The sequence below is a fragment of the Lolium rigidum genome, chromosome 3, assembly GCF_022539505.1.
Source record: "Lolium rigidum isolate FL_2022 chromosome 3, APGP_CSIRO_Lrig_0.1, whole genome shotgun sequence".
In the NCBI taxonomy this organism is placed as follows: Eukaryota; Viridiplantae; Streptophyta; class Magnoliopsida; order Poales; family Poaceae; genus Lolium; species Lolium rigidum.
Window position 1 is genome coordinate 8,400,063 of NC_061510.1, and position 14,203 is coordinate 8,414,265.

Consider the following 14,203-nt stretch of genomic DNA (forward strand, 5'->3'; position numbering starts at 1 on the left):
ACCCTGAAGATAGTCCCCGCTCTTAAAACAATGCCTCCATCAAGGACATTGCCAGGCACAACCAATTAAGACCAGACCTTGGGTTTTCACCCTAAAAGGTAGGACTCTGCACTTCACCTGTGTTGTCGCCCCCACTTTCATACCGCTGCTGTGAAGCCCGGAACACCAAGCAAGTCCCTCAATAACGCAGAGACTTGAACCTCCCTTAGCTAGTCCTCCCCTCCGGCCTTCATGAAATTCTCTTCTTCCGACTTTCATCATGGATCCATAGTCACTTGATGTCAACAAAGAAAAAGTGCTTCGCGCCGCTCCCTCCAGAACCAATCTGTCGGAATAAAAACATGAGTGCGCACGATCGAATACCTTCGATCCAACAAACTCCAGGCAAAAGCACTGTTACATTCACCGGCGGAGCCTTCCGGAACAATTACATGGACGTATATACAGCTTTTCGTTAAAAATATCTTTGAAAAATTAAGGTACCACTAAAGGTAAAGATTTTCATGTGGTTCCTCTTTAAACGCACCACCCTAATCACAGGGAGACTCAAATGGGTGCACAAAAGTGTGTTTTGTGATTTTCAAGAAAAAATTGACCACATGTTTATTTCATGCTCATTTGCTCGTCTCAATTGAAGAGTAGTTTATTTTACCTATAACATTTCTCCTTGGACCAATGTGACAAATATGTTTGAAAATTGACTAAATGAACAAAAGTTTGAATCAGTGACGGAGTTTGTGTTTTAGTTTGGATCAGATGAATTGGCGTAATGATGTGGTCTTTAACAGAGTGCAAAAACTAAATTTCTTATAGGTTGTCCACATGGACGCTTCTTCAATCTACGTGTGGTCTTACCTCCTTTCTATGAAGCAGCAACTGATGTCGGTTGTACAATCTATCTTTAGCCAGGATGACAGGAGCTTTCTAAACGGATACAAAGTGCATAGAGGCTAATTGTGTTCTTTGTTTAATTGGATGGTTGATATTTTCTGAAATTTTGAGTGTCGTTGAATTATAAAACACATACTATGATGCTAGCAATAAATAAAGGCTATGTGGATCGTTTCGATGCAGAGGTCCGGGTGATGCCTTCATTTTTTTAAAAAAGTTCTATTTTTGGACTAGTAGGCCCGATAATTTCTTATAAGGTTGAAAATCAGTGATTCCAACTATGTTAAATGATGTGAACTAACTAAAATAACTAACCAAACTAGCAAATCGTAGTTGTTCTTAACTCATTCTAGACTAAAAACTGCCAAGTTAAGTATGGAAACAAGCCAACATAAGTTATGAACTTTTACGATAAAGGAAATATGTTAATATCAAGAAGATACCAAATACATTCAGCTTCTGCAACTACGCAATACCCTAATAATAGTACGGATATACTCAGGCAAAAAATAAAAAATAAAATTAAGAAACAAAAAGTCTCGCTACGGTGTTCCATCCCTAGCAGCAACAATACATCCACCACCATGACAACACCTGAACTCCAGACTCTCCAAAAGCGACGCCTCTATGAAAAAAACAGTGGACAAGCTCGTCGGCACCCGATCAAAAGATATTAGGTTTTCACCCTAAAGATAGTCTCCTCTCTCAAAACAATGCCTTCAACAAGGAAATTGCCAAGCACAACCAGTTAAGACCAGACCTTGGATTTTCACTCTGAAAGGCAAGACTCTGATTTCACCTGTGTTGTCGCCCCTACTTGCATATTGCTGCTGCGAAAATCAGAACACCAAGCAAGCCCCTCAACAATACGGAGACTCGAACCTCCATAGCTAGTCATCTAATCCAGCCTTCATGATATTCACCGCCTCTGATTTCACCATGGACCAGAATGTCATCTGATGGCAACACAGATCAGGGCTTCGTGTGGCTCCCTGCAGAGCCAAACGGTCGGAATAAAAGCATGGGTGCGCACGACCGAATACCACCCGATCCAGCAAACTTCAGGCCAAGGATGTATTGTTCCATTCGCCGGCGGAGCTTTCCGGAACTCATCACTCCAGCCTAATGAAGACGGACAAGCCTCAGGCAGGTCTTCATCTTCGCATAAGAGGAACCCGGGGACCGCCACCATTATTCAGGTCGAGCCTCACGCCGCCGACCATCCCAGGCCGGACGAGGCAACACGGGGAGACGCCTTGCAATCGGTCGACCCTCCACCGGCGACAACCAAGATCACGGAGAGGAAAAGGAGAAGATCGACCTAGGTCTTACACCCATCTGGTCCATCACCTCGCATCTTCACCGCCGGCATGGCCCGCCGCCGGAGGCCACCACCACCATCACCAGGATGCCGCGTAGACCGGCGCCAAGGTCATCGTCTGCCGCGCTGCCGATGCCCTAGGCGCGCCGCCGCTCACGTCGCCACACATCGAGCAGCCAGCATGTCGTGGTGCCCGGCGAGCGCTCCATGCGCAAACCGGGGAGGATCCTTCCCGCGCCGATCCACCACGGTAGGGGACAAGCATGCCCCGCCGCCGCCGGCAACGACCAGGTTGGAGGGGGAAGGAGGGGTGGGGAGGGGGCTGGCGGTCCCGGCTATCTAGGGTTCCCCCAGTCGCCACGTGGGGGCGAGAGGAGGAACCGGGCAGGCCTGCAGATAAGTTGATGAACTAGAAGCCAAGAGTGGTTAAAAGTTCAGCTAAGGACAATGTAGGTCAAAGAGGTCCATTCACTTGTCAGTTCTTACAGCCAACTCAGTTCCTGCAGCCTATCTCGCTGCATGCACGGACCAGCAACACAAATCTGAATCATTGGGTGACCATGTGTTCCGCGCTTCTGATGAGACCAGATCAGGTCAGATTAGCAGCATGCCACCTACACTATTTATGGGCCATATATTTGTGCAAATTAGTGTGGCCACCTAATCGCTGCTTGCAAGTGCGACGGCGCAGAGGCAGGTCCAGCGCTAGTGTTTTTTGTCCGGATAATCTTTTGAATAAACTGTCGTCAGGATGGAGAACGCAAATATATGCGATGGGACTGTTCGCCGACCGCTCTCTCTCTCACACACACACACGCAGACTGAAATGAATGCTGAGAGAACGAGCTGAATTTCATTTAGATCTTGCAGCACCAGATGCTGACACCGACAGCTGCATTGCTGGTATGGTATGCATTGACTGATGAGGCCTATTCAGAGTTCAGACTTCAGACACACACACGCGACATTTCCTGGCTATCCCAGCAGCACACCTCGCGCCTCTGATATGATTTGATTCTACTCCACCCACCAGCTACATCTTCATCAGCTCATCTACACATATCCTGTTAATTTGCTAACTTTGCTTTCTGCAACTAGATCCATGCAAATTAAGAATCAATTGTACTTAGCAGCTGATGTCCATCCGCTGCTACATTCCCTAACTGCAGACATGTTCGTCCCAAAAAAGAGAGAAAAATAAGAGAGGAAGATCGAATCGATGCAGCAGCCATAATCAGACCGTTTGTGCACTGTCGTTTCGATGGCAAACACTGGAGTGTACGGTTCTATCATCATGCTCCCGACCCACTGAGACAGCAACAAGCCAACAAGTGTAGTTGATGCAATGAGACTAGCATTATATTCTGCCTAATCTCACTAGTGCAGTAACAGTGTACAGTGTGCGGTGTAGTAACAGTGCTACCGTGCTCTCAGGATGATGTATCTCACGAGAGCATGTTCCTGACATTGTGCAGATGCAAGAACGATCGCAATTTCGAATGAGGGCATGCATGTTCATGTCATTCTGCAAAATCTGTAAGAATGGTGGGAAAAATCATGACGATATCTTTGAGATTGGCCAGCTACAGTATATCGTAGATCATGGCGTCTTTTCACCAACACCACTATGCGTCTATGCCTGCTGCTGCTCCATCCCAGTGCGCAACTTTGCACGCGAAAATCTAAAAGAGTTCATGCGGTGATGCAGAGGTACATGCATCAGACTCTCGCGCCTTGACATGGTAATCTGATTTGGTACTAGATAAATTTGGTAGCATGCTTCTTTCTCACTTTCTACACTTGCATCGGACTCGATGGCGTCCGTGGATTATAGTAGCTGCTTCCGTGTTTGTACCACTAATTGTTAAGAGAATTTGTGGTCTTTTATGATGTTATACGTCTTGCTATACACTGCACACCGATGTAACGTTGACAGGAATTCAGTGGCTCCCCTGTACCCACTTCGAAAACTAAGCAAAAAAGGCTCCTTCCGAAAAAACATAAAAGAAAAACTAAGAAAATGGTGTAGTCGCAAGTTTCTGGCCTTATGTACTATTACATCTTGGCTACGCTGAAAACTCCTGCAATGCAACAGTAGTTCATGGCTTGTGGAAAGTACTAGTCTGAACAAGGGTTACACACTTCGTATAACTTTGCAAAAAGGACTTTCATATTAAATTTGAGCAAAATAATATGAATTTTTTTGAGAAAAATAATAATTTGAGCTCACACCAAATAATAATATATATATTTATACAATCCCTGTATCCCGTAGAAAAATATGATTATTCGGTGTAAGATCTATTTTTTTAGAAAATTACCAATTAAAATGTGAACAATATAATATGATCATTTATTAGGTGTTACAAAAAATGAGAAAATGAGAATGGTACAATTGCATTTTTATGAATAATTACAAGCCTACGTTCCAAGTTCCAACCAATACATATGTGTGTGGGCTTTTATTTTTCAAAACTTGCAAACATGTTTTATGTTTTATCTAAGTTTTAGAGTGAGTTTCGATGTACCTAGGTTCTAAAAACCGCCACAAAATTAGATGCTTTTCTCACAAAAAGGAATAAAAGGTTAGTATGTTTTTTTCCACAAAATGCATGAAAAAAGACTAGCCGGCTGGTCCTTTTATGGTAAAAAAATAAAAATAAAATGTAAGCAAGTTCCTGGCGTTATTTGTGTGTTGCTACTTTACACAAAGATGCAATGCAACAGTAGTCCATGGCATTTGGCAGGTTCTCACTGTAGCATTGCCAAATATGTTCCACTTCGATGCTTTATCGCACACGGCAAATATTTGGACCACAATTCCTCATATGGCAGCTCATCAATTATCCTAACAGATACAGTAAACGATGTACACACAAGGAGCCTTGTTCTATGGAGCATCAATCCATCCAAAGGATTCCAGGTTACAAAAAGAAAAGTTTCAGGTTTACCATCACTTGCTAAATATAAATCTGCGTCTACCAAAGGCACAATCTAGCACTTCTCAGCGTCGTCGCGAAGCCTGTAGATTTTTAGCCAAAAAAATAATCCTTCTCCGACCGAATGATGGCTAGCAGCGACACACCGGGGTCTTCAGCTAGAGCTTCATACGCAGCAATATTCACAGAGCTGGTTAGAAACTTACAATTGTCCTTTGAACTCACCTAAACCCTCTGTTTCTCGGCGCTTGTGAGATACGACCCAGAGTACTGGTGCGTCAACATGAAAAATTCTCATTTAATTCCATGCATTAGAACAGCGTCTAGGTAGTCGTGATCGGGTCGACGGGGCATACTTGTCCCCGGGGTTTCTCCTCCGAGTCTTCCTGAGCTCGTACCCTATAGCGTGCAAATCGTCGCATATCTCGTGCCTGGCCAGGGAGACGAGCCCGGGCAGTATCTCCCTCTGGAAGTCTCTCATTCCTCTCCCTCTCTTCAGCTTAATCCCACAGGACGGCCCGTCCTTGTCCGGTGCTCTCACGGGGATCGAGTCAGCGTCGTCTCTCATCTGCTCCAGGTTCATCACACCTTCCTCGAAAGAATCCAGTGAAACCTGAGGTTCGTCGCTTGCTTCCCGGTCATCTGTCTTGTTGTTGCTGCAGCGGCTGTCTGTGATCCATGCAGAGTTATCCGTGAATATGGAAACAAGCGTCTCGGCTGCCGTGGCTGCGATTTTTTCATCTTCTTCTGTACCTGGTTGGTGCATGCTGGTAGTATCCAGATTATTTGGTGATGTGTTGCTCGACGGTCTCAATCTTGGACAAGCATAGTCACGGCCTTGAGGAGTTTCTGGAATCGAAATTTGTCTGTTAGTTGCAATTCCAGACTCTGGTGACCGTACACTGTTGCCATCGATACTATCAGCCTCGCGACAATCTCTGATAGTTGGACTCTCAACGGAAGAAACATTTCGCTGGCCCTCATTTTCAGTGAAGTAAAGGCTGGATGCAAGTTTTTCACTACCATCACCATTCAAATGATTCTCACTCAAACTGCTGGCTATCGTTGATGGCAACTCGATGCTTCCAACTGACACATTTAAGTCAAAACCCTCCATTTCACCATTTAAGTCAAAACCCCTTTGGTTATCCCTATTTTGATCAGAAGAAGCATTTCTACCACCTGACCCAACTGAGAATGCTTCACGAGGAAATCCCATGTTGCCCTGAGAACTCAATCCCGAAACCTCGTGTAGTGTATGGTGATGCTGGATATTTCCTCTGAAATGCGTGACATGTTTAGAAGCGTCAACATGCAAAGGCTGAGAACTGCTCTGAGGGTCACAAAATCCTGCAGCTATCACTTTCCTGGCGCTATCTGGAGCAGAGATGGATGTTACAACTGTGATCGAGGACCCTTTTGATGATCCAACGCTAGATTCGCCTGCCATGTGGAATGCTTTGCTGGAGTTACCGCAGCATTCACCAGACTGTATCGTACTTGAACTAGACAAAAGAGAACAGAACACTTTCGAAGGATCAGCGAAACCACTGAAATCATTTTCTTGAGCAACATTCAGGTCAATAAGCATGCCTCCAGATGCAGTAATCTTTTCTTTGACAGGTGAATGACTGTCTGGGGTATCACTAGATCCAGTTGAACCTGAAATATTGAAAAGATAAAGGATTAAGAGAATACTCCAGGAGACTCTCACACTTCTCCAGTCGACTTACAAAAAATAATGCATAATATGAGCCTACACGGGAAGAGTTATACTATTAGTCAAGAGCTACACTAACTATATCCATGGAGTGTTTACAGAAGAGTTCATTGAGTCTGTAACTTTCATATGCACGAACTATTGAGATGGTCAAAACAATTTTAGTTACAATGATATACAGGACTCAAAAGCTTATTTTCTCCAGTAGAGTCTGAAATAGAATATTCCTCATAAAAAAATGACTATTTGGGAGGGCAATCATATGACTCATGGAACATTGTATAATGGTGTAAAAATAACAATAGGGACTCTGGGTACCTGCATTTCTGCTATTCTAAATGAAATAAACAGATTTTGTAGTGGCGCTGATTAGATAAAAGATGATCAAACTGCAGACCATATTTTGAACGCATCAACTTGATTGATACTTTCATGCGTTGATATTGATAAGAAGTATTTAAAAATGGAATCACAACATATTAACTTGGCTTATTACCATATTGTTATACTGTCAAATACAGGATATGTAATGGACACAATCAAGTGCAGTGAGTAATAACACTTGATCTTTGAGACCCTATGCTTATTAACAATGGTTAAATGACCTCACCTTAAGACATGAACTACTCAATGAGCCATTTTCTTGGTCAAATATCAACAATACAAACAAATAAAATCATGCCTAGGAAGAATTACACAAGAAGCAGCCCTGTTGGTTCCAACCTAAATGGATATTTCAGCTCAGCAAAATAAAAGATCAGAAATTTAGAGGAGTCGTATTGTTTCATCGAATTAATTACCCTATATTGGCATTGGCATTGTGTAAATCAAAATAAGGCATTTTTTTACATTGTTACAGTGCAATCTTGCAGAACCAAAACACGTTAGTATGCACGGAATATGGCTCTTCGTGTTCCAATCACAAGGACCATTCTTTTGAAGCAACTCAATGTTTAGCAGGCACTTGGCTTTGCATTTGTGTCAGTTATGCTTGAGATAGTTATTCTTTCTTTGAACCACCTCAAAGTGAAGCAAAGTAAAAGTTTTGACATTAGATGATGTATTGGCATTAGCTATCATTCAATAATCTACACAGGCCAAGTAGGAATGCTCCTTAATTCACCAGAAGTAAGATGGGTCATAGCCTGCAATAATCCAAGAACCCACCTTTGCGGTTGGTGTAGTCACTGAACCGGGCAGAAGATATAATCTCCACATCATCGTCGTCTTCCGATGTTGCCAGTCTCTCTAAATCGATCATAGGGCGGTAGCCAGACCTCACCTGTCCACCACCATGATCAGGTTTTCTCCTGGAAGAACCCTCGACACCCAAATTCTCTGCACGTAGCTCATAGAAACGACGCGACACATCTTGATGAGTTCCGCTTTCATTCAAATCCATCTGTGATATCAAAGAAGTCATTTAGCAGCACGAATTTGGGAAACGTTGAGGTGACTGTTTTCTCGAGATTGCATAGCTCACCATGTGAGAAGAACCATCCAGGGAATGCCGAGCATACAACACATTGCCGGGTTGCTGCTCCCAGAAGGGCCTACCGTTGGGGAGATTGTTGTGAGACCAATACATCCGATGCAGGTCCTTCACCTATCACAAGTAGATGCATCGATCCACATGAGGGAGTGAGCAATACTACTACTATTTACCAGTCAAATTAATCAACTTTATCAACCCAGCAGTATAGCAAAATAGATTAAGTATATTTATTATTCCATCTGAGAGGACGAATTACTAGAAAAATGATAACTTTATTCGTTGGTTATTTTTCTTTCTTTTTTTGACCAAGAATTACATCAGCAGCTAGCTGGTATAGAAGAAGAAAAAAAGAAACGAATTTCATATGAAGCAAATCACCTGGTGGCGGAAGGTGTGTTCTTGGCGGAGCATTGCGCGCTGGAGGCGGTGGTGGTCCTGCTGGACTGGCGGTTCCGGCTCCGGTGGCGAGCAGTTGAGATCCAAATCCATGACCGCCGCCATGATCTCTCTCTCTCTCTCTCTCCTGTATCCATCAACAACCAACAGAAACAGAAAAGCTAATTCAGATCAAGCAAATCGACCAACAGAAACGAGGAAAAGTAAGACGCAAGCATCCAGATAGACGTGGATTAAAAAGAAGAAGAAAATATCGGGCGAGCTCACCGAATAATTGGAGGCGGATGCGGAGCAGGAGCAGGGGGCTACTGGTCGCCTCCTTTGTGCATGCTTTTCTTGTGATGTTTTTCTTTCTTTCTTTGTTTGCCAAAGCCAAGCCCTCTCTTTCACCACATCTCGGGCGTCGCTGTTGTTTTCTCCCCTACCTCCAACTCCGATGAAGAATCTGTGTGCTTCTTTTTACTGGACAGTCGATCTGGGAGTGAGGGATGGAGGTAGGTAGGGGGGAGAGCTCAGCTCAGCCTCAGCTGTGGTTGTTCTGGCTGCTGCTGTCCCGTCTCGGCTGGCTGTCAGCTACTGTGCTGCTCTACTCAACCTCTCTCTTACTTTTTCTTCACTTCCTCTGCTCTGCTCTGCTGCCGTTTTTCGTTTTCTTTTCTTCTGGGAGTATTTTTCACTGAACCACAATTGGACGGCAGTACGACCCGTCCACTGTTGGGGTTGAAAAAGTTGGGATTTTGGAACTGCTGGGAACTTGGATCGGTTCTACTGCACTTCCATTCTTTACTATAGTCAAAATATATCTTCTACCATGAGATCTGCTAGTCTGGAAGAAAATTTGCCTGGAATTGTAACTAAATTTTCTGCAGAAATTAGGTACCGATGACTAGACTACTAAAGAATGGTCTTGTGATGAAATTCCTTGGTAGAATCAAGATAATATCATATCTTGACCCCCCTGTGACACTGTGTCCTTGGATGGATAAGTAAAGTAATGTGGTGTGTGGATGTGTGATGCTGCCGATGATCTTTGTTTGTTTGCGTGTCAACTGTCGAAGGGGGTTGGGAGCGCGGATGGAATGGATCCCTGTCGGCCTCGCTCATCATCTGTATTTCCTACTACACACTAATCAAGCCAACGACTAACTGATAAATGCATATGGATGCAGGGTTCCAGTTTATTACTAGTGGTAGTAGTATTAACAATAATTCTGATGTGTTTCTAGTCTAGATTAAAAGTATGGAATTCCAAGGTTTTGATGCAAGTGTCGTTTTCATCTTGCTTTTGATTGTCCACTTTGTAAGTCACGACCGCGTTGCTACGAGGACCGGTGGAACAAGGAATATCCTCCACATATAACCATAAATAACCAAGAAAGAACAATATATTCCTCAAAGAAAAAATCAACGGACATAAGAACGAGGAAGAGAGGAGGAAACAAATAATGGGTGGTGATGATAGGAAAGAGACAGGGGAAAGGCTGTCATGAGAGAATAACTACAATGCTATTTGAAAGTGCTTGTCCTGCCCAAAAAGCCCCTATACCTTTGTCACCTCAGCTCCAGTCTCTCCTTCATGGGGGCCATATGCTGTGATGTGATGGGGTTCTCATCTGGGTGTGCGACAGCACCCCACTGCAATTTTCTTTTAGGTTTTGTGCTTGACCATGTCGTTGAAAGGAAACCATGTGTTTTGGCCTAAAATGGGCACCTTTTCTCCCAAAATTACCAAACAGAAAATGCATGAGTGCTGTTCTTTTTCGCTGTAAATCAGTCTCCTATAGCTAGCTGAGATTAACTCCATTGTTCCTAGTACTAGTAGCATGATAGGTCAAGTGTACCAAGAAAACAAGAGCAGCAAAGCATAGCAAGCAAGAGGATGAGAAATTAAGTAGCACAGGGGACAAGTAGTCATGTGGTCCTCCCATGCCCTGACAAATGAAAAAGATTGTACTACTACCTGTACTCATAAATCTCAAAGCATCTCCACAAATGCCTCCCATACAGCTCCCGGTGCAGCCGTATGCGGGGTCGTCGGCGTCAAAACAGAAATGGGTAAAAGTTGATTTCTAGCTGTGCCCTCTCTAAAAAAATGAAAGTTCAAATTTAATAAAAAAATTGATTTTATAGATAATTGGGTGATTGCATACATAACTTGGCCATAATTTGATTAAAAAACCCTAAATCTAATGGCGTTAACAGCCGAGGCCTAGGCGTCAGTACATCGCCGCCGCATAGTCCTCCTCCTCGCTCTCGCCAGGCTTCTGCTTCGGCAGCGCGTAGTAGCTGCAACCCTGGCCGACTTTGCCGCATCTGTGATGCCTGCTCGACGGGCCGACATTGCTGCCGTCCTCTAGGTCGACGAACAAGCCGAGGCACCATGCGTGATTGGCCTCCTTGCGTCGGTGCTCTGCCACCGACCATGGCGTCTCCTCGAATGAGGCGCGCTCGGCGACCCGCTGGCCCGAAAACTCTTTTGCGACAGCACCCCCATAGCTCTTCAGTGGCCTTTAGGACCCCACTGGAGATGCTCTTAGGATGAAAAAAAAGGGATTACATGGAGCCATGTGGGTACTACATAGTACTCTTTCTCTTCAATATTAGTTGTCGTTAGTATAATATTTATTCGATAAAGATTAGTATAATATATATGTGTCTACACATATTTTTTGTACAAATATATCTGCATCTGCGACAACGAATATGAAACGGGGGGGAAGTACTATGTAGGAGTACCGCGTTGATCGGTCGGAACATAATGTGAGTTAATTAGCGGAAATAAAATCTAGGGAGAGATAGTGCAAGTCAAAGTAGTATATGTTATGGTTATAGATGGCAGGCAGGATTCTCACATAAAGGTTGAGGAGTACATCTTGTTCAAGCTGATATTTTGTGCGTGCCCGGATCGATCTGCCTAACTTTAGTCCATCATTTATTCTTCCCCAGAAAGGCCCCTTCAAATGTAGCAGTACGTTGCTGGTGGCCTAGCTCGTTTCTCTTCTCGACGGGGCCCTCGTGTTTATTTGCAGCGACGTACCACGAAAGCTACTGGCATCAGTACTAGCTAGCTGGTTGCCACACATTATTTGCAAAGTGTTGCCCACGTACGTAGCCACCGCTGCAGACAAACTTGTTTTTTTTTCAGAGATTAATTGCAGGTATGACAACGAAATAGTATAGTTTTGTTTGATAACTTGGGTTAAAAGTTATATAACACATGAGATAAACCGGTCTCCATAATCTATTCCCGTCCCTTTCAAAAAATAATCTATTTTCGTCGGCAAAAATCCTTATCCCGAGCATGAATGTGAGGATAAAAGTGAGTGTAGCTTTCAGAGGGGAAAAGCATGTGCGAGTTCTGTGTTCGCGTGTATCAATCACGTGTCAGATGGAGAGAGATTGGCACAACTAGCAGCACACCTATTTTATATTCATACAAAGCATCCACATGTACATTTGTCTAACTTACTAAAAAAATAGCAACATCTAGTAGACTAAATTAGTATGGCTAAATTTATCTTGTAATGTACTTTCATAATATACCATTTTTCGATAAAGTCAAAATATACCATTGATATCATATATGTCGTTATTTTGTAAAATTGATCAAATTTAAGAAAATTTGACTTAATAAGTATATGGCTTCTACGAGTAGTGCGTGCATATATACCGCCTCACCAGTCACCACATGACATAACCATGCACATTGTACCTGTGATGAGTACTACTTTGAACAAGATTCGAGGCCCCATCAGTCGGCGTGCGAATCTCCAAGTGATAATTAAGCATAGCTATCTGCTAGCTAGTACTAGCGGCACTTGTTGGGCATTTAGTCGAGTGTGCATGTGCAAACTTAAGGACAACACTGACAGTGTCGTTTAGGGCATCTTCAGGCGACAGACTTATTTCAAACACACAATGTGTCTGTTTTGGTTTGTTTGGTTTTCATCCGCCTTTAATTTTGCCTCTTGTCCGAAATGGGTTGTGATGCCCTAGTGGGGACGCTCATTTTTTTATAGCCAGTGACAAATATAACCACATATCATAAACTCTAAAATTTCTTTTACTCATAAATAAGTACACACCCGTAGTGGATGTCTATTATGTATAGCAAACAAAATTATTTAGCTAGCATTATTTGGCAAACACAAAAAAGCGGCCACTCTCTTTGACGACGCCCTTCACTTGTCCGGTCGGGTCCTTCCATCAACTTGCGACTACTTCTTTCTAGGCGTCAAGGGTGGATTGTACGTTGGCGCGTGCCATATTCGAGTTGGGTTTGTGTTTGTCTTGTTTCAATTATGAAGCGGTATAGCGGCTCTGTGTCCTGACCTCTCGCCATCCCGGTTGGATATGGAAATGCGAGTCCTTGTTTTGTGCTTTTGGGTTATGCGTTGTAAGACTCGATGGGTGTCATCGACATGGCTTTTGGGCCCGGTTTTCCTCATAATTGGATCTATCTTCCATCTATTCAATATATTTAGTAGTTGCTAACATTAAAAGAAGCGGCCACGAACTAGTATTAGAGATGCAAGACTTGACCATGGAACAGTAACAGACTTCAGGGTCATCGGCTTCAGGAAACGCCGAAGCTTTGAACTTTGGCTTGATGAGCTTGAAGTTGGTGCAGAACCAGCCAAAGCACTAGATGAGGGGTCGGCGCTCTAGACGAGGAAGAACATGACGCACACGTCGGTGAGGAATTGGAGCAGCGGTGCAAGGTAGGCACACGGTGGGATGATGTATGAATGCGGCGAAGGATCCGAAACGGCGGTGACAAGTCAGAGGAGGAGGCGGCGGTAGGTCGGAGCAGGAGGCAGCGGCGGACCAAAGCGGGAGACATGTATGGGGATTTCTCCTCGAGTCCTCGGGAGGGAGAGGAAGAAAAGAAAGAAAATGAGAGTATGTGGGAGGAGAGAGGGCTTTATGTCACTGCATATGGGCCAGGCCATGAATAGCAGTGGACCACAAACCTTTCCGCCTCGACCCAAAGCTGGACCAAATTTGGTCTCATGATGGGTTGTGCGTGGAAATTTTGACTATTTTGGTCAAGCCGCTCGGTTGGATATTTTGTGTCCATGAGAGATATCCGTTTAGGTCACGCTGCTAGAGATGCTCTTACCCGTCGGATGAAATGGATCCATGTGGACCTACCTAGCTCATTAAAATTTCCTACTACTACACAGACTAATTACATGAACAACTAACTAATAAATAAATAATATGCATACATGGTTCTGTTTTAATACTAGTGGCAGTTTTAACAATAATTTTAATGTATTTCTTAGTGACTAGTGTAAAGGTTTACTTTCAGAGGTTGGAGTTGCCCATAAAAGTGTCGCTCTCAATCTTCTTTTGATCGTCTACTTTGTAAGTCATGACTGTGTTGCTACAAAGTACCGGTGGAGTGAGGAATAAACCCACCATATAAGTAAGCAAGA

The 14,203-nt window shown here is 43.7% G+C and overlaps 1 protein-coding gene across 2 annotated transcripts; it reads right to left on the reverse strand.

The window, feature by feature from the left end:
- Positions 1-4,972: 4,972 nt before the first annotated feature.
- Positions 4,973-9,346, reverse strand: LOC124701139 (dentin sialophosphoprotein-like). 2 transcript variants are annotated; one of them, XM_047233183.1, is made up of 5 exons: positions 9,030-9,346; positions 8,745-8,883; positions 8,355-8,477; positions 8,039-8,273; positions 4,973-6,813 (listed from the first exon to the last, which is right to left on the reverse strand). In XM_047233183.1, exons 2-5 carry the CDS (start codon positions 8,865-8,867, stop codon positions 5,450-5,452), a joined length of 1,845 nt encoding a protein of 614 aa, XP_047089139.1. In that variant the 5' UTR covers positions 8,868-8,883; positions 9,030-9,346; the 3' UTR covers positions 4,973-5,449. The 2 variants fall into 2 exon arrangements, with proteins under 2 accessions (XP_047089139.1, XP_047089141.1); XM_047233185.1 differs by having other exon boundaries at positions 8,745-8,891; positions 9,029-9,346.
- Between the last annotated feature and the right edge of the window lie 4,857 nt (positions 9,347-14,203).